Below are 20,066 nucleotides of genomic sequence, written 5' to 3' on the forward strand. Positions count from 1 at the left end.
CCCAACATCAGGGTCTTTTCCAAGGAGCCTTCTCTTCTCATGAGGTGGCCAAAGTACTGGAGCCTCAGCTTCAGGATCTGTCCTTCTAGTGAGCACTCAGGGCTGATTTCCTTCAGAATGGATCGGTTTGATCTTCTTGCAGTCCATGGGACTCTCAAGAGTCTCCTCCAGCACCAGAATTCAAAAGCATCCATTCTTCTGGCAAACCAGAGCAGCACACGGAAATGCCGTTTACCTTCCTGCTGGAGTGGTACCTATTTATCTACTTGCACTTTGACGTGCTTTCGAACTGCTAGGCTGGCAGGAGCAGGGACCGAGCAACGGGAGCTCATCCCGTCACGGGGATTCGAACCTCCGACCTTCTGATCGGCAAGTCCTAGGCTCTGTGGTCCAACAGTTATGTTATACTTGACTGCTGTAATAATAATAATAATAATAATAATAATAATAATAATAATAATAGTAGTAATAATAATAATAATAATAATAATAATAATAATAATAATAGTAATAATTTATACCCCGCCCTCCCCAGCCTAGACCAGGCTCAGGGCGGCTAACACCAGGTATAAAAACAATTGATTAAAATACAACTTAAAAACAAGATTAAAGTACAACATTAAAATGCAGCCTCCTTTCAGTAGAAACTCAAATAAAAACCTTTTTGGGGATGAAAACGTCAAGTCTTCACCAAGGCCATCTATCCAGACTGGTCCTACGTGGGCCAGAAAAAAGCCAGGGAAGTCCCCAAATAGGAGTTCCATCACAGAAGGAGAAAGGAAAGAGGGGAAGGGGATCAAGTTGATTCCAAGCCAAAGGCCAGGCAGAACAACTGTCTTACAGGCCCTGCGGAAAGAAATCTAATTTTACGATTCTCCCTCTGGCAGACCCCCAAAATAGTGACCCAGTAGGTCAGGGAAGCAACCCATGGCAGATGGTGCCAAGGCAATAGATTTGGGTTGTGTAGAGCTGTGGTGTAGCCTCCAGATGCTGCCTTCTGGCCCCTGCATCTCTCCCATGTGGCCCTCGCAGCCTTCGCAAAAAACGCGCGCAGGGCGAGTGTTTTAAACCCTGCAGGAATGTGACACCCTCAAGGAGTGAGTGAGGAGGCACCCAAGGGAGACAGTCCCCAATTCCCAGACCTGCTTGTGACGCACAGATGTCTGTGAACAAATCCCAGAGAAACCGTGAAGCAAGCGAGAGGACCTATAAATAGGTGGATCTCGTGGGGAACGAAGGATACCGAGCAGAGTCAGGTCTGGCTGAGCCGGAGAGAATAAGAGAAGAGCCAGGAAATGGGTGGGAAACAGAAGCATAGAATTGCAAGGACACCAAGGGTCATCTAGTCCAACCCAGAGGTTGGACAAACACAGCTGGCTCTGGGTTCAACACACACACGGTCAAGGAGCTTTCCTCACCAAGGGCCCTGAGAGGTAAGCCAGCAGTATTGTGACACCGGCCCTGTGGAACGCCCCCCCCCCACCAGATGTCAAAGAAATAAACAACTATCTGACGTTAGAAGACATCTGAAGGCAGCCCTGTTCAGGGAAGTTTTTAATGACTGATGTTTTAATGTATTTTTAATCTCTTGTTGGAAGCCGCCCAGAATTGCTGGGGAAACCCAGCTAGATGGGTGGGGTATAAATATATTATTATTATTATAATTATTATTATTATCATCATCATCATCATCATCATCATCTCCTTGGCTCAAGGGTCTCATAACTTCTTACCCTCCAATGAAAATAGGGGTGTCCCATACCCTCCAACATTTCTCCAATGAAAATAGTGATGTCCTAAGGAAAAGCGGTTGGGACGCGGGTGGCGCTGTGGGTGAAACCACAGAGCCTAGGACTTGCCGATCAGAAGGTCGGCGGTTCGAATCCCCGCAATGACAGGGTGAGCTCCCGTTGTTCGGTCCCTGCTTCTGCCAACCTAGCAGTTCGAAAGCACGTCAAAGTGCAAGTGGATAAATAGGTACCGCTCCAGCGGGAAGGTAAACACCGTTTCCATGCGCTGCTCTGGTTCGCCAGAAGCGGCTTTGTCATGCTGGCCACATGACCCAGAAGCTGTACGCTGGCTCCCCCGACCAATAAAGCGAGATGAGCGCCGCAACCCTAGAGTCGGCCACGACTGGACCCAATGGTCAGGGGTCCCTTTACCTTTAAGGGAAAGTGGAACATTGAAATCAGAAACCGGGATCGCTTCTGAAATCCGGGACTGTCCCTGGAAAACAGGGGCACTTGGAGGGTCTGTGAAACAGACAGAAATGACATGAGCCTGGAAAAGGCTCAAGCCAGGTTGATCTTGTGGCATGCAGCTTTGCCCAGTGTTACTGTGGCTGCTCCTTCTGTCTGGAAAGCACATTGAAGCCCTCTGAAGCTTCATCAGCAAGTGGAAATCTGAAGTTTATAGGCGACAGAGATAAAGAGCACTCTGCTGAAGGCTGCTACAACACAGAAACCGACGGGGCTGATCTGTGGCCCCCAGACTTTTTCCTCTGGGCCACACTCACAGAACAAAAATTAGCTTTTAATTGATAAGAAGTCCACTGGAAAGCAAAAAAGAAACAACTCCTTGATTTATAACGTATAACCCAATGATTTGGGTTATAATACCATTACGGACATGCAGAAAGTATAAAGCAACGCAGCTATGTAAGGACAGGAATCATTCCCAAAGTACAATTATATATCAGCCTTTTGCATATGTACCATAAGTATATATACAAATTCAGTGAGAGGGGTGAGCTTGCAGTATCACATTTAAACATGCATAGTACAGTGGTACCTTGGTTCTTAAAATGCCTTGGTATTCAAACAACTTGGAACCCAAACACTGCAAACCCGGAAGTAAGTGTTCTGGTTTGCAAACTTTTTTTGGAACCCAAATGTGCTCCGATTTGAGTGCCACACTTCCGTTTTCAGTGTCTGTCTGTTTTTGCTATTTATTTTGCATTTTTGTTTTTGTGGCTCTTTTTGTTTTGTTTTTGTGACAGTGTGGAACCCAGTTCAGCTACCGATTGATTGATTGTGCGACTGTAGTACATTGTTTATTGCTTTCATTTTATGGATCAATGGTCTCGTTAGATCGTAAAATTCATGTTCAATCGCTGTTTTGGGAGTTGTTTTTAAAAGTGTGGAACGGATTAATCCATTTTGCATTGCTTCCTATGGGAAAGCGCACCTTGGTTTTGGAACGTTTTGGTTTTGGAACAGATCTCCGGAACAGATGACGTTTGAGAACGAAGGTAGTATAGCAGTGATGTCTAACCGGTTGGCCACGATTAACAACAAAAAGCTCAACAGCTCTGCCCCCCCCCCAAAAAAAGCTCAACAACTGCCAGTAGATCACTGCCAGTGTTTTTATACTGGGAGTAGATCATAGTCTCTTGGGAGTTGGACGTGCCTGTAGTAATAGTATCAAAATTAACCCCCCCCCTCCCAAGAATAGGAATAGAGATCTTTTTCAAAAGAAGCTCTTGCCCCCTGGAAGTGGAGAGCACCCTGGAGAGTCCTTGCGGTTCACAAGGTGACCCAGAGAGGGTCTCCTCACGAGCAGGAGGGACAGCAGGGCTTTGCTGAGGTTGCTCAGACTCCCCGTCAAACAGCTGATGTGCGGAATAGATGTTCAGCTAGGAATCTTGCAGCCTGCGGTTCTAGGGAAACAGTGCAAGGCGTCTCAACGCTTCCTCTGTCAGCAGCAAAGGAAATCTGTAGCTCCAGGCAAGCAGGTACCTCTCTGTGGTTTTTTGCAGGTGGATTTCACAGCAAGGCGCTCAGCTCAGCTGGGCTGCAGGCTTCACTTCTCGGCTGAAAACCTTGGCAGGGAGCCTTTTGAGCAATGGTTGGTTGTAAATTCAGAGGGTTGTGTCCGTCCGTCTGTCTCACCCACCGGCCATCCGGCTAGCCAGATCGCGCATGGACACAGCTGCAGCAGAGAGCCCCTTCCCTTCCAAACTGCCTCCCCTTTCCATGAATTATTCTTGAATCATTCAATGATTTGGGTTGAATTGTTATTAAGATGTTCAGTAAATTCTCTGTAGGCACAGACAATCCCCCGACTCAAACTAGTTCGTGAAGAAAATCCCAAACTCAGTTCCATGGGTGACTCTGGACATATCTATGCAGTAGCTTAGCTTAAAGTTTTAAGAGTCTATATGCTTATCGCATATAGGACCATAAAGATGGCTGATCGCTGAAGAATGGATGCTTTTGAATTCTGGTGCTGGAGGAGACTCTTGAGAGTCCCATGGACTGCAAGAAGATCCAACCTCTCCATTCTTAAGGAAATCAGCCCCGAGTGCTCACTGGAAGGACAGATCGTGAAGCTGAGGCTCCAAGACTTTGGCCACCTCATGAGAAGAGAAGACTCCCTGGCAAAGGCCCTGATGTTGGGAAAGATGGAGGGCACAAGGAGAAGGGGACGACAGAGGACGAGATGGTGGGACAGTGTTCTCGAAGCTACCAGCATGAGTTTGACCCAACTGCGGGAGGCAGTGGAAGACAGGAGTGCCTGGTCCATGGGGTCACGAAGAGGCGGACACGACTAAATGACTAAACAACATGTTTATCGCATTTATAAAATTTAAATTTATTGTTGTACAATGTTTTAACTATTTGTTTTCTTTCTGGGAATGTACCCCCAAGTGTGTTTTATAAGCTGGTCTCTGACCGTAATCAATTATCTATCTCTTTTCAGTAAATTCATTCATTCATTTATACCCCACCTTTCACCCCGATAGGGATTCAAGGCAACTTACAGATAAAACAGAAAAAGCTAAAGACATAGTCGGGGGAATCATTTAAAAGATCATAATAATAACTTCCAGGGGAAGAACATGGTGGATTGAACGTCTTTTGTTGGCAGGCTGCTGACGGAAATAATTACATGGAGATAGATGGTGGTCAGGGACGCGGGTGGTGCTGTGGGTAAAAGCCTCAGCGCCTAGGGCTTGCCGATCGAAAGGTCGGCGGTTCGAATCCCCGCGGTGGGGTGCGCTCCCGTTGCTCGGTCCCAGCGCCTGCCAACCTAGCAGTTCAAAAGCACGTCAAAGTGCAAGTAGATAAATAGGTACCACTTACTGGCGGGAAGGTAAACGGCGTTTCCGTGTGCTGCGCTGGCTCGCCAGATGCATCTTTGTCACGCTGGCCACGTGACCCAGAAGTGTCTTCGGACAGCGCTGGCCCCTGGCCTCTTAAGTGAGATGGGCGCACAACCCCAGAGTCTGTCAAGACTGGCCCGTATGGGCAGGGGTACCTTTACCTTTACCTAGATGGTGGTCAGACATAAATCTTAGCTATTGATCAGAGATTAACCTCTGGTGCTCTGGAAAAAAAACTGTTTCTGCATCGGGAGACCGAGAAGCTGTCAGTTTCTGGTAACCCTGCTGGGGTTAAGCGACTTCTGAGCAGAGGAATCAACATCTTGCCCAAATGTTTAGTGTTTCTAAGGATGTTTTTAAAGGTAAAGGTAAAGGAACCCCTGACCGCTAAGTCCAGTCATGGACGACTCTGGGGTTGCGACGCTCATCTCGCTTTATTGGCCGAGGAAGCCGGCGTACAGCTTCCGGGTCATGTGGCCAGCAGGACTAAGCCGCTTCTGATGAACCAGAGCAGCGCACGGAAACGCCGTTTACCTTCCCGACGGAGCGGTACCTATTTATCTACTTGCACTTGAAGTGCTTTTGAACTGCTAGGTGAGTAGGAACTGGGACCGAGCAACGGGAACTCACCCCGTCGCGGGGATTTGAACCGCCGACCTTCTGATCAGCAAGTCCTAGGCTCTGTGGTTTAACCCACAGCGCCACCCGTGTCCCTAAGGATGTTTTTAGGAGGTGCCAAAAAAAGAAAAATCACAGGAAAGGCGCTTGCCTGACATCAATAGGCAGGGAGTTCCACAGGCCAGGTGCTGCAACACTAGAAGATTGAGTCCTCACAAATGTGGAATGGGTATTTATGTGGCACCTGTAAACAGTGCCAGTTCTGCCCATCGAAGTGGTCAAGTTGGCATTTATGGGATAAGGGGATTTCGTAGGCAAATTGGCTTACCGCTCCACCTCCAAGAAATCATTCTCAATATTATAGTGTTTGAAACCATTAATCTCAAGCTCAATAAATATTTATGAAAAAATGTAAGTTGGGTGCATAGGCGCAGTATTGCTGCAACAGCACAAAGGATAACTGGGTCAACCATAGCCCTGAATGAACATGAACCTATTGCATGTAATTTGGCCATGACACCCTTTGCTCTTACTATGTAATTACCGCAGAAGAGCTTATGCATTTGGGACAGTGAAAGAACAGGAGATCTATACCAGTATGAATTATATCATAGCATGTATGTTGAATCAAGGAAGGGATTTTTTTTGGGGGGGGGGTGCAAATCAGTTCACGAATATTCCTAAGACTTATTGTATGGAATACTGTATCCAGTTCTGGGCCTTCTCGGTAGTGGCGCCCGCCCTGTTAATGCCCTCCCACCTGATGTCAAAGAGAAGAACTACTACCAGACTTTTAGAAGGCATCTGAAGGCAGCCCTGTTTAGGGAAGCTTTTAATGTTTAACAGACTATTGTATTTTAATACTTTGTTGGAAGTTGCCCAGGGTGGCTGGGGAGACCGAGCCAGATGGGCGGGGTATAAATAAATAATGATGATGATGATGATGATGTGCTGAGTTGAATAGGATCCAAAATGCAGCAGTCCAGCTCCAGGTGGAAGTGAATCCACAACCTGATTGGCCTACAGGAGAATCCCGGAATTAGCCAATCACGTGGGGCCCATTGTGTAAATAATGTATATAAAGCAGATGCTTTGGGGAAACTTTCATTCCTCCTCACCACTATGAGCTGAATAAAGAGCATGAAATCCACTCTTGACTCCGAGTATATTTCAATTATTATTCTCATTCTCTGGAGGGTAGGACTCGAACCAATGACTCGAACAAAGGGCTTCAAGTTGCAAGAAAGCAGATTCCGACTAAACATCAAGAAGAACTTTCTGACAGTAGGAGTTGTTTGGCAGTGGAATGGTCTCCCTCAAGAGTCTGTGGACTCTACTTCCTTGGAGGTTTTCAAGCAGAGATTGGAGGGCCACCTGCCAGGACCTCTTCCGCTCTGATTCCTGCATTGCAGAGGGGTGTACAAGATGACCCCTGGGGATCCCTTCCAGTTTTACAACCCTATGATTGTATTATTCTGTCTACCCAAGAGAAGGGTTTCCTGCTCAGAGCTGCTAAATTTACAGCTGCTGCACAGAGGCTGAGATAAGAAGCATGTTTGAAGCACCAGTGAAAGTCACATAAATTGAATTTCACTCTTATCTCTGCAGCTTTCTTGTACGGCGTTATTTAACTTCTTCTGAAATTACTCCGCTGCCTCCTTTTAATCAGAGTTCTGTAACAGCCCTGCTGGTTATACGTGATTTCATTTTATTATGTGCAAAACAGAGGCACGCAGGGAGCGAGCGCCTAGATTTTTCACCATTTCCGGGTCGTACTCAGTCACATGCCAGGATGAAGAACTAAAGTGCTTTTGGCACACTTGTAAAGCAGACTTGCTGGTCTTTCTTTAATATAAGGGGTGTGGTGTGGAGATGAACTGGTCAGTGTGGGGCTTGAATCAGGGTCATGTAAGGTCCCCTCACTTCCTCCCAAAGGAGCCCAGGGCAGCAAACAAAAAAGGGAATGTAACTTTAAAAATAAAATTTAAAAAAGCATTAAGAACAGGGGTCCTCAAACTTCTTAAGCAGGGCACCAGTTCATTCTCCCTCAAGCACTGTTGGGGGCCAGACTATAGTTTGAAAAAAAATATGAACGAATTCCTATGCACACTGCGCATATTCCCCCCCCCTTTTTATTTATTTTTGGGGGCCTAAATCCCACACTGTTGTCTTTGTCCATGGAGTTTTGACAAACCTAGACAGCATATTAAAAAGCAGAGACATTGCCTTGCCGACAAACGTCCCTATAGTTAAAGCTCTGGTTTTCCCAGTAGTGATGTATGGAAGTGAGAGCTGGACCACCAAGAAGGCTGATCGCCGAAGAATGGATGCTTTTGAATTCTGGTGCTGGAGGAGACTCTTGAGAGTCCCATGGACTGCAAGAAGATCAAACCTCTCCATTCTGAAGGAAATAAGCCCTGAGTGCTCACTGGAAGGACAGATCCTGAAGCTGAGGCTCCAAGACTTTGGCCACCTCAGGAGAAGAGAAGACTCCCTGGAAAAGACACTGATGCTGGGAAAGATGGAGGGCCCAAGGAGAAGGGGACGGCAGAGGATGAGATGGTTGGACAGTGTTCTTGAAGCTACCAGCATGAGTTTGACCAAACTGCGGGAGGCAGTGGAAGACAGGAGTGCCTGGCGTGCTCTGGTCCATGGGGTCATGAAGAGGCGGACACGACTAAACGACTAAACAACAACAACAAAATCCATTGCAGTTGAAAAGTGTCCCTGGATTCATTGAAAAAAATCTGGTAACCTTACCTTAGCTGGAGTGAAAATGCACTTCAGAATATGCCTCTCTTCCACTTTATATGCCCTGTTCAGAGTCACAAGTGGCGCATTCTCAGCTGCAGCCCTAGGCACATTTCCCCAGGGGATTGGTTGGTTGGTTGGTTGGTTGGTTTGGTGGGTAAAAGCCTCAGCGCCTAGGGCTTGCCGATCGAAAGGTCGGCGGTTCGAATCCCCGCGGTGGGGTGCGCTCCCGTTGTTCGGTCCCAGCGCCTGCCAACCTAGCAGTTCGAAAGCACTCCCGGGTGCAAGTAGATAAATAGGGACTGCTTACTGGCGGGAAGGTAAACGGCGTTTCCGTGTGCGGCTCTGGCTCGCCAGAGCAGCTTCGTCACGCTGGCCACGTGACCCGGAAGTGTCTCCGGACAGCGCTGGCCCCCGGCCTCTTGAGTGAGATGGGCGCACAACCCTCGAGTCTGTCAAGACTGGCCCGTACGGGCAGGGGTACCTTTACCTTTACCTTTAATCCCTGCATGGCTCATGCACAGTCAGGGCAAAACAGTCCCTAACCCACAGGCTATCAAGTCACCTCTCAGACATCTCTTCTCCAGGCTAACCATACCCAACTCCCTCAAATTTAGGAATGCAGAAAACTGCCTTACACAAAGCCAAACCAGGGCGCCCATCTAGGTCAATCCTGCCTGTACTGACTGGTAGGGTTTCAAGCTGGGCTCTCTTGCAGCCCTACTTGCAGATGCTGGGAACTGAACCTGGAATAGGTGTGCAAATCTACTTTCTGTGTGCCCTGCAAGCCCTTGGGCATGCAAGAGGTAGGCTTGTGTAGTGGTTAGAGAGCTACCAGGTAACTGGGGATTTTAGCCCTTCCCATTCCCTTAATCCTGGTGGAGATGCTTGGGGAAGTTTGCTCAGCTATCACCTGAAACCAAGCAGATCTTTCTTTTTTTTCTTTTTTAAATGATATTTATTAAGATTTTTCCATTATCCAAAAAAGTCAAAGAAAAACACAAAAACACAAATAAGAAAACAAAACAAAAAAAGATTTAAAAACACATAAAATTCAAAGTCTTCACTTTCAATAACATACTTTCTTGACTTCCCCCCACCTCCCCCTCTTGTATTCCAGTTCAAATTGTTGGCTCAACAAGTTCTTGTCCCCAATTTTTAACCTTTTTACATTTCAGTCATTTTAGAAAAACCAATTTTAACTTTTAAACTTTTAACTTATAAATTTATAACTTATAACTTATAAACATCAATAATTGCACATCTGTTCTCATACTTAAAGCCTTTTTTCTAAAGTCGACCTAAATTCCCTTCCACGATTTCCCCAATTCTCATACAGATAACAAGACAAAATAAAAACAAAACAAATTATAATTATGCCCCCTTTGGATTCCCAAACTCCACCCCCCCTTTCCCGGTTTCAATCCCCAACAAGTGTCCATCAGTCTTAGTCTACTCTCAGCCTGGGGATCTCACGTCCGAGGCTCTCAATTCTCTCTCAGTTCCTCTCTGCCAGCTTTTTGGATAGTCCTTAGTATTAAACACCAAATCTCGGAGAAGCTCTAGTCCAATAAAGTCCATATTTCTTCCAACCAGACCTCCATACTCAAAAGTGGAGCCTAAGTCTTGTTTCTTACTCTTTTTAAATCCAAATGTCCCGAAAGCTCCAACTTCCATCTTAATCAGATTTGTAATCCATAGGTCTTCAGATCTCCACACAAGAAGATCTCTCCATTCTTCAGTCTCCAATTCAAACCAAATTTTCACCATCAAGTTCTTATTTTCCTTTACAGCCATCATGCCAGGCCTCTGGCTCTCCTTTACCATCTGTGAAATTACAGCTCCTCCTTCCTTTTTCTCAGGAACACCATATATCTCTTTCTTCCCACTCTCAAAACTCTCCAGTTTCTCTTCTTGTTCAGCTGCATGAGCTTCCCGAGTCGGTTCCTTGTCAGATTCAATGAATTTGTTTACTGTTAAGTCCAGAGTTGTAACATTTGTAGCCAAAACATCAATTTGGCCTTGTAACTTTCCCAAGAGAACAAAGACTCTGTCCAGTTCAGCTTGAATTTCCCCTCCTTCAGCCATTCTTGTAATGTCCCAAAACCCCCTCTAGAGGGATTTTGGTTACTTAGTGTTCTTTCCAGTTCAAATCCAAAAATCAGATTAGTTTGTATCAGTTCTTCCTTGTTTTCAACAAAATGTAGTCAAATTGTAACAAATATAGCCAGCAGAAGCAACAGAAACAAAGTTCTCTCTTTCCGTCTGACAGCTAATTTGACAGCTGTCAAACTCTTACAATACCTTCAGCAGGCTCTCTCGCGGATCGCTCCCGGGTCCAGGGGGGTGGCACTTCAACTCCCAAAATTAGCTCTTATCCTCCAGTAAGATTTCTTCTAGTGCCAAATCGTGAAATTAATGTCTTTTGCCAAATGATGAAAGAAAAAAATTCTCTCGACCTTAGTTAACAGGTCCTTGCTTTAGATTATTTACAGGAGGAGGAGGCTGACTTCCTGTTTACACCTCCCCCGATCGTACCTAATTCATCAAAAAATTTCCTTTAAAAATCCAATTTCCGTACTACTCACGGGTTGTTATTTTGAAGTCCAAATCACAAGAAGAAGTCAGCGCTCTCCGGCCATGGCACGCGGCTTCACTCCACAGGAGAAGCAGACAACTCACAGCACCGCGCCGCTCACCCCGTCCCCCGTTCCGGAGCCTTTAAAAAGGCTCCTTCGCGGGTCGGGGGGCGCAAATGGTGCCCGCCGAGTCACCAGGTTCACAGGCTTCACCGCCTGTGATTTTTAAGGGTCTCCGCGTCGCCGCAGCGGTACGACCCTAATCCTGTAGAGCCGATTCCCTCCGGAGCTCGGAGGGAATCTGCCATTAGCCGTTGGCACTAACCCGGAAGTCGAAACCAAGCAGATCTTTCAGCTTGACGGGAGCATTGGACGATGAACCTTGAGGGTATATGATAAAGCTGGGTTTATAAAGCTCTATGATAAAGCTTCGTTTGCTCTTTTACATACTCCTAGGGACACGGGTGGTGCTGTGGGTTAAACCACAGAGCCTAGGACTTGCCAATCAGAAGGTTGACGGTTCGAATCCCCGCAATGATGGGGTGAGCTCCCGTTGCTCGGTCCCTGCTCCTGCCAACCTAGCAGTTCGAAAGCACATCAAAGTGCAAGTAGATAAATAGGTACCGCTCCGGTGGGAAGGTAAACGGCATTTCCGTGCCCTGCTCTGGTTCACCAGAAGCGGCTTAGTCATGCTGGCCACATGACCCAGAAGGTGTACACTGGCTCCCTCGGCCAATAAAGCGAGATGAGGGCCGCAACCCCAGAGTCGGCCACGACTGGACCTAATGGTCAGGGGTCCCTTTACCTTTACAACATTCCTAGAGTGGACATGGAAGGGGAAACCTGTGTTCTGAGAGGCAAGCCTTGCCCACTTCCCTTGCTGGGTTTCCAGAGGTGGGAATTACTTTCAAATTTATTCTTATGCTGCAAACAGCACAGCAGCTCAATGTGTTTGGTGCTGAGGGGTGTGTGAAAGCTGATATTGGAGCTCAGCATGAGCTGCTAAGTGCCAGGTCCGAATCTCATGCCACCAGCCTCGCTTGCCCTCAGTACCATCCCCACAGTATGAGGTTGCTGTTAATAATAATAATAATAAGAATAAGAATAAGAATAAGAATAATAATAATAATAATAATAATAATAATAATAATACCCTGCCCATCTGGCTCAGTTTCCCCAGCCACTCTGGGTGGCTTCCAACAAAAGATTAAAAACACAATCAAACATTAAAAGCTTTCCTAAACAGGGCTGCCTTCAGATGTCATCCAAACGTCAGATAGCTGTTTTTTCCTTGACATCTGATGGGAGGGCATTCCACAGGGCGGGCGTCACAAGACTGTTGGCCTACCTCACAGGTGAGGATTGCCAATGCAATGGCTGCAGAATTAAAAGCTCAAATTATCGCTCCATGCAGTGGATGCCTGGAGCATCCTGCTAGAGTAGGCGATGTGTTTGGAACATGTGTGCATGCCGTCGGATGCAATAGCTGCTTGATGAAATCTACACACATTCATGCACAAAGGTTGTGTTAGAGGAGACATCACAAGAAAGGGGCAGAGCTGTGCCTGCAGAGAGTCTGAGGTGCAGTGCATAGCGTCTCCCCAGGTAAAGCTGGGCTCTGAACTCTGGGCTGGAGTTGGAATAAAGGGACAAGGTGCATTTTCCTCCTAGTTCTCCTAGAGTCTAGATTTAAGCACTGGGGAGCAGAGATGTCTCATAAAAGCACAGAAGCAAAGAATAATAGACTCTCAGAGTTGGAAGGGACCCTGAAGGACATCTAGCCCAACCCCCTACAATCTCTGGGATCTCAACTAAAGCATCCAAGACAGATGGCTACCCAACCTCTGCCGAAAAACCTCCAGGGAAGGGGAGTCCACAAGCTCCCAAGGGAGTCCGTTCCACTGTCTTACAGCTCTTACTGTCAGAAAGTCCCCCACCCCCGTATGTTTAGTCGGAATCTCCTTCCTTGTAACATGAAGCCATGAGTTCGAGTCCTACCCCCCCAGAGCAGGAGAAAGCAAGCTTGCTCCATCTTCCATGCAATAGCCCTTGAGATATTTGAAGATGGCTCTCCTATCTCCACTCAGTCTCCTCTTTTCCAGGCTAAATATACCCAGCTCCTTCAACTGCATCTCACAGGGCTTAGTTTCCAGACCTTTGATCACCTTGGTTGCCCTCCTCTGCACAACTTCCAGCTTGTCAACATCCTTCTTAAATTGTGTCTCGCCAGCTTGGGCTCTGCTATTTATTTATTTGTTTGCTTACTTAAAACATTTTTAAGGCCCTACCCATACACCAATTAAGATATCATCGAAAACAACAGTAAAACCCCCGCAAAAATACAAAAAGCAGACCACGATCAACACAAAACACTGGTTTTATTGCATTGATCTCCCACAACTGATCTCCTCTCCAAAGAGTCCTCGGTTCACCCCTCTCCTCAGTTAATCTGTACAACGACCCTGCAAGCTAGGGTAAGAGGCTGTGACTGTCATCCTGTGAGCTTCAAGACTGAGTGGGGATTTGAACCCAGGTCTCCCAGGTCCTAGTCCAGTGCTCTGACCACTACACCACGCTGACTCTTTGCTGGGCCCAAGAGGCCGGCTGGAACAAACGGCGTTGCTTATTGACTGCAGAAATGAGGGAGGAGGGGATCGGAGGAGTTCTGCTAGAACTGGAGAAACTGTAGAAAAAAGGCTGGATTTCGGAGGCTACTAGGGGAAGGGGCGCAAGCTCAGTGGTTGGAGCAGCAGCTCTGAATGCACAAAGATTCAGTCCTCAGTGGCATCTCTGGTTAAGGCAGGGGTCAGCAAACTTTTTCAGCAGGGGGCCGGTTCACCGTCCCTCAGACCTTGTGTGGGGCCGGACTATATTTGGGGGTGGGGGAATTAACAAATTTCTATGCCCCACAATTAAATTAGGGATGCGGGTGGCGCTGTGGGTTAAACCACAGAGCCTAGGACTTGCCGATCAGAAGGTCGGTGGTTCGAATCCCCGCGACGGGGTGAGCTCTCATTGCTCGGTCCCTGCTCCTGCCAACCTGGCAGTTCAAAAGCACGTCAAAGTGCAAGTAGATAAATAGGTACCGCTCCGGCGGGAAGGTAAACAGCGTTTCCGTGCATTGCTCTGGTTCGCCAGAAGCGGCTCAGTCATGCTGGCCACATGACCCAGAAGCTGTACGCCGGCTCCCTTGGCCAATAAAGCGAGATGAGCGCCGCAACCCCAGAGTCGTCAGCGACTGGACCTAACGGTCAGGGGTCCCTTTACCTTATGCCCCACAAATAAGCCAGAGATGCATTTTAACTAAAAGCACACATTCTACTCATGTAAAAACACACCGATTCCCGGACTGTCCGTGGGCCGGATTGAGTAGGCGATTGGGCCAGATCCGGCCCCCGGGCCTTAGTTTGCCTACCCATGGGTTAGGGCTTGGAAAAGATCCCAACTTGAAACCTTGGAGACTTTCACTGCTGCCAGGCTGTGCAGAAAAGGAGACAGAGCGAAGGTCTGACTCAGTATCAAATCGCTTCCTTCCTCTGTTCCTTGCTTGCTGCTTTCTTTGTGAAAGCAGTTTCGGCGGAAGAATGGGAAGCCAGGCAGAGGGGCAGGGCACTCTTGTGCCGTCTTCTCCCGCACCCCAGTTGTGGTACAGGATGCGACCCTGAACTGTCTGCTCCGCAAGGACTGAGCTGGCTCTTTCAGCAACTGGGACTTCCTCCATATGGGAATAGCCAGTGTAATGGTGAGGGTGTCGGACTGGAGGAGAACTGGGTTCGAATCTCCGCTTGGCTCATAGAGCTTACTGAGTATCACCTTGAGCCGGCCACTCACTCTCAGCCTAACCTACCTGACAGGGATGTTGTGGGGATTAAATGAGGAATGCAAGCCCCCTCAAGCTCCATGGAAGAAAAGGTGCAGTAGCAACAGAATGAATACGTAATAAATAAGAGCTTTTGCAAAGGGTCTCGCAAGAATCTGGAACAAGTCTTCCCTCCTCCATCTGTCTCAATTTATATAAGCCACTTGGGCAACATGACTACCATGCGATAGCCCAGTCGGTAGAGGATGAGACTTAGGGCCGGGGGTTCAAACCCCACGTTGGGCAAACAAATTCCTGCTTCGCAGGGGGTTGAACTAGATGACTCTCAGGGTCCCTGCCAACTGTGCAGTTCTATGGTTCTTTGGGAGGATGTGGCCACACAGCCAGGACTAACTGGAGCCACCAGAATCCTCCCCTTTTAAAAAAAGAAAATCAACTCCAGCCAACTTTGGCATGCGCAAAATGATGGCGGGAGCCCCCCAGTTTCTCAGGTTGGAGCTGCCCCGGTGGCAGACAGGTGAGCGAGCCCCTCTCACCTGGGCCCTGTCCTTGCGCCTGCAGCCCCAAAGCGACTCCCCTGCGGAGAACTTTTTGCTGCCATTAGAGGAGCCCCGACCCTGTGCCTGCAGCCCCCTACGTACCAGCCCCGCTCCCCACATGCGGACATACCTCTGAAAGCTACTTTGGCAATCCTGTCTCCTTTGCCCCGCAGGTCAGTGACCGTCTTCAGGTGCACGACCAAAGCCATGTTGCCGGTGGGGATGCTGAACCAGCCCAGTAGCTACGACAGACTGGCAGGGTTGGACAGTGGCGTCTTGATCCCGCAGCCGGGCTTTTCCTGGGGGCTCAGAGCTCTACCATCCTCTGCTGGTCTCTGCCGGGCCAGTCAGGGCGCATCTCCTCCGCCGTCGGCGTCTCCTCCCTCCCTGGACCAGGAGGAGAGGCGACCCGGAGCCGTGTGACGGTTCAGCTGCCTCGCAAAGCGCTGCAAGCCGCTCGCGTGCCTCAATTATTCAGGAGCTGTCGCAGAAAAGTACCGCTTGGCTTTCTCTCTCTCTCTCTCTGGGCACAACCCTCCGGCTGGTATCCTGGCTCACCGGCAAAGCTCTCCTCTGCCCTGGGCCCCCCCGCCGCCACCCCCTCCTCCCTCCTCCATCCTTTGCTCCTGCAGCAGCAGCAGCGCTCCCTCGCAGCCTCCCCAGCCGCGCGCAACTTGGCGGATGGCTCAGGGATAACGGAGGAGCATCCTTTCCACGCTGCCTTCATCCAGCGGCGGCTGGAGCTACAGCTGGCTGCGGTTAACCGCTTAGCTGCTGCACCCTACGAAGAAGGGGGGAGAGGGGGGGTTGTCTGGTCCAGCTGCTGCTTCTGATGCTCTGGAGATTTCGGGAATGGGGTGCATATATTACAGGCCAGCTCCTTCAGGCTGCAGCACACACAACTAGCTGGCGCGTCGGAGGGTCCCCAAATTCTGAGGCTGAGCCTTGCTTGCCGTATCGGGGTCCCCCCCTCAAAGCACAGGGGATTCGGCGCTGCTGGTTTCATTTCTGTAGGCGCCTGGGTCGGTGGGGATGATTTGCTCTTATGGAGCCCTGCGGAATGATCAGGTCCACCCTGGTTTCGCAGCAATGCTTCGAGGGATCCCACAAGCAGAGCTTAAGTTTCTTATATATTTCATTGCATTTAAATCCCACCTTCGCCCAAAGAGCTCATGCTTCCCCACTCATCCTCATTTAATCCTCAGAGCAGCCCTACGAGGTAGGCTGGGTTGAGAGGCAGTGACTTACACCCGCGCCTTTGATTTATTTGATTTGATTGACATCCTATGTCCTATGCCCTTTTAAAATGTGGGGGATTTTTTGGGGGGGTTATTGAGGTTTTTTTTAAAAAAATTTTTGTGGTTTTATATTTCGAATTTTTCTGTGAACTGCCCTGAGACATCTGGGTATAGGGCGGTATATACAGTGCTACCTCGGGTTAAGTACTTAATTCGTTCCGGAGGTCCGTACTTAACCTGAAACTGTTCTTAACCTGAAGCACCACTTTAGCTATTGGGGCCTCCTGCTGCAGCCGCGCTGCTGGAGCACGATTTCTGTTCTCATCCTGAAGCAAAGTTCTTAACCTGAAGCACTATTTCTGGGTTAGCGGGGTATGTAACCTGAAGCGTAAGTAACCTGAAGCGTATGTAACCCGAGGTACCACTGTAAATTCAACAACAACAACACCCCCACACACAAGGTCACCCAGTGAGAGTTTCATGGCTAAACGGGATTGCAACCCTGCTCTCTCCCAGGTCATAATCTAACCACTACACCACACTGCCTTGATCCAAGAGCTTCGTAGATGAACCTCCACCTGCAGGAGCAGTCTACCCTTGAGAGCAGGCTGCTCGGAACCAGTAGGGAGGGGGGAGACTGCTGTCCTCCTGCCCTTCTTGGGGGATTCCCAGAGGTGATCATTGTTGCCTGATATTTCCATATCCATTTTCAATACGTAATCAGAGTTTTCTATTCATTTTCTCCTTCGCCTTTGCAGCCACCCTGCAATGGAAGTTGGGCAGAGGGACGGTGACCACAGGCCATTTCTATAAGACTGAACTGTCCAAATTCCCTTTTAACACCATCCAAGGTAGTGGCCATCATATTCTTACATTCTTAACTTGGTGGTTTGAGTAATCTAAATTGGTTGTATGTTATAGGCTGGTGTGCATTAATCCCAGGCACATAGAACCATAGAACTGTAGAGTCATCTAGTCCAGCTCCGCAATGCAGGAATTGCTGGTAAAGATTCCTGTCCAAAATTATTATTATTATTATTATTATTATTATTATTATTATTATTATTATCCTGCTCATCTGGCTGGGTTTCCCCAGTCATTCTGGGCAGCTCCTAGCAGCATATTAAAAAGCATAATAAAACATCAAACATTAAAAGCTTCCCTAATCAGGGCTGCCTTCAGATGTCTTCTAAAAGTCAGTTGTTTATTTCCTTGGCATCTGATGGGAGGGCCTTTCACAGGGCGGATGCCACCACCAAGAAGGCCCTCTGCCTGGTTCCCTGTAACCTCCCTTCTCGCAATGAGGGAACCACCAGAAGGTCCTCAGAGCTGGACCTCAGTGTCCGGGCAGAACGATGGGGGTGGAGACGCTCCTTCAGGTCTACTGAGCCGAGGCCATTTAGAGCTTTCCGATTAATTAGATGACCTTTTGAGTTTGTGCAGGTAGCAAACAAATTTGAGAGGTGCCCCCACACTTTTCATGCGCCTCGTTGCAGAGGATGACTCAATGCGCCTCTGCTCCAGAGAGCACCTTTTGGAGCTAGCCCCAAATGCTTCTTCATTTTAATGAGGCCGTTCTTCAGCTTGTGGGCCTGGCGACAGATAGGCGAAGGAGCAAGCAGCCTTGGACGGCCAGGAGAACCGTCTCCCTGCTGGGCTATCAGCAGCGATGGAGAGGCAATGAGGTGGAGCAGCTGACTGGGTGAGCGACTGAGGATTATAAGAAAAATGTTCTTCCTCTCTCTTCCCCGAGGGAGTTTTAGATGCACTGCAAATACTATCGATTAGCAGGTCTACTGCTTGGGAGAATTTGGGATTAATGCTGTGGATTAATGCTTCTGTCAGGCACATCGCTGAGTGATTCCTGGTGCTCAATCCAAGCTCCATGTGGTCCAGTCAGATCTGGCATCCAAACAGGCTCAGCATTTTGCTTCTCACATAGGATGGCTAGAAGCTTCTCCCCCCACCTCCAAGACATAAAAGCTTATTTCCAGTAATAATAATTTATGTATAATAATAATAATAATAATAATAATAATAATAATAATTTATTATTTATACCCCGCCCATCTGGCTGAGCCACTCTGGGCTTCCAATCAAGTGTTAAAAACAATACAGCATTAAATATTAAAAACTTCCCTAAACAGGGCTGCCTTCAGATGTCTTTTAAAGAGAAGATAGCTGCTTATTTCCTTCACATCTGAAGGGAGGGCGTTCCACAGGGCGGGTGCCACTACCAAGAAGACCCTCTGTCTGGTTCCCTGTAACTTGGCTTCTCGCAGTGCAGGAACCACCAGAAGGCCCTCAGAGCTGGACCTCAGTGTCCGGGCTGAATGATGGGGGTGGAGACGCTCCTTCAGATATACTGGACTGAGGCCGTTTAGGGCTTTCAAGGTCAGCACCAACACTTTGAATTGTGCTCGGAAACGTACTGGGAGCCAATGCAGATCTCTCAGGACCGGTGTTATGTGGTCCTGGCGGCCACTCCCAGTCTAGCTGCTGCATTCTGGATTAATTGCAGTTTCCGGGTCACCTTCAAAGGTAGCTCCACGTAGAGCGGATAGCAGTAGTCCAAGCGGGAGATAACTAGAGCATGCACCACTCTGGCAAGACAGTCTGCAGGCAGGTAGGTAGCTGGTAGACAGCCGCCCTGGACACAGAATTAACCTGCGCCTCCATGGACAGCTGTGAGTCCAAAATGACCCCCAGGCTGCGCACCTGGTCCTTCAGGGGCACAGTTACCCCATTCAGGACCAGGGATTACAGTCAAAGACTAACTCACATAACATAACACAATAAAAACAGCCTTCATAAAGATAAAACATACAATCGGAGCAGATTGCAGCAATAGCTCATGAGTTAAAATTGAGATATATACATACACCTGTACAACTGAGATTTGGGCTACCATAAGAAATTGACCCTGAGGCACCCCAAAGGGCGACTTCAGCATTTTCCCAGTAAGCTATTTTATTCTAGAGGGTGATCTGTGCCTACAAATCTGGGCGCAGAATCTCGCTACCAGCTATGTCATTTTATGATCTTTGCCTAAGAGGAGGGAATTAAGTTTAGACTTGTCTGAAAGATCGGTGAGCCTCTTCAGCAAAGGATCAATGGTGTCTCTACGGATCTCAACGTAAAAAGGACATCTAAAAAATATATGTTCAGGGCTTCCTATTTCCCCTAATGGGCAGGAGCAAAGTCTCTGTGTGTACGGGACCCAGTATCTGGACCCTTGTTTCCATTATCTGATGCCTCCCCATAAGCTAGGGGTGTGCTGGAAATCAATGGGGACACTGCACCTCACATATAATGTCATGCTCTCCAACATATTGAGTCTCCAAACTGGGATGTGAGTCTTCCTGCCTGGGGGCCCATGTGAGTCACGTGACCTGAGCAAGATTAAGGAGCTGAGAT

The 20,066-nt window shown here is 48.2% G+C and overlaps 1 protein-coding gene across 1 annotated transcript in view; it reads right to left on the reverse strand.

The window, feature by feature from the left end:
- Positions 1–16,243, reverse strand: part of OTOF (otoferlin) — a 199,326-nt gene extending 183,083 nt beyond the window's left edge. The window contains exon 1 of the mRNA XM_053383844.1: positions 15,542–16,243. Coding sequence (XP_053239819.1) covers positions 15,542–15,620 — 79 coding nt within the window. The 5' untranslated portion in view covers positions 15,621–16,243. The remainder of the gene's footprint in view (positions 1–15,541) is intronic.
- Between the last annotated feature and the right edge of the window lie 3,823 nt (positions 16,244–20,066).

This window comes from Podarcis raffonei, chromosome 3 (genome assembly GCF_027172205.1).
Source record: "Podarcis raffonei isolate rPodRaf1 chromosome 3, rPodRaf1.pri, whole genome shotgun sequence".
Lineage (NCBI taxonomy): Eukaryota > Metazoa > Chordata > Lepidosauria > Squamata > Lacertidae > Podarcis > Podarcis raffonei.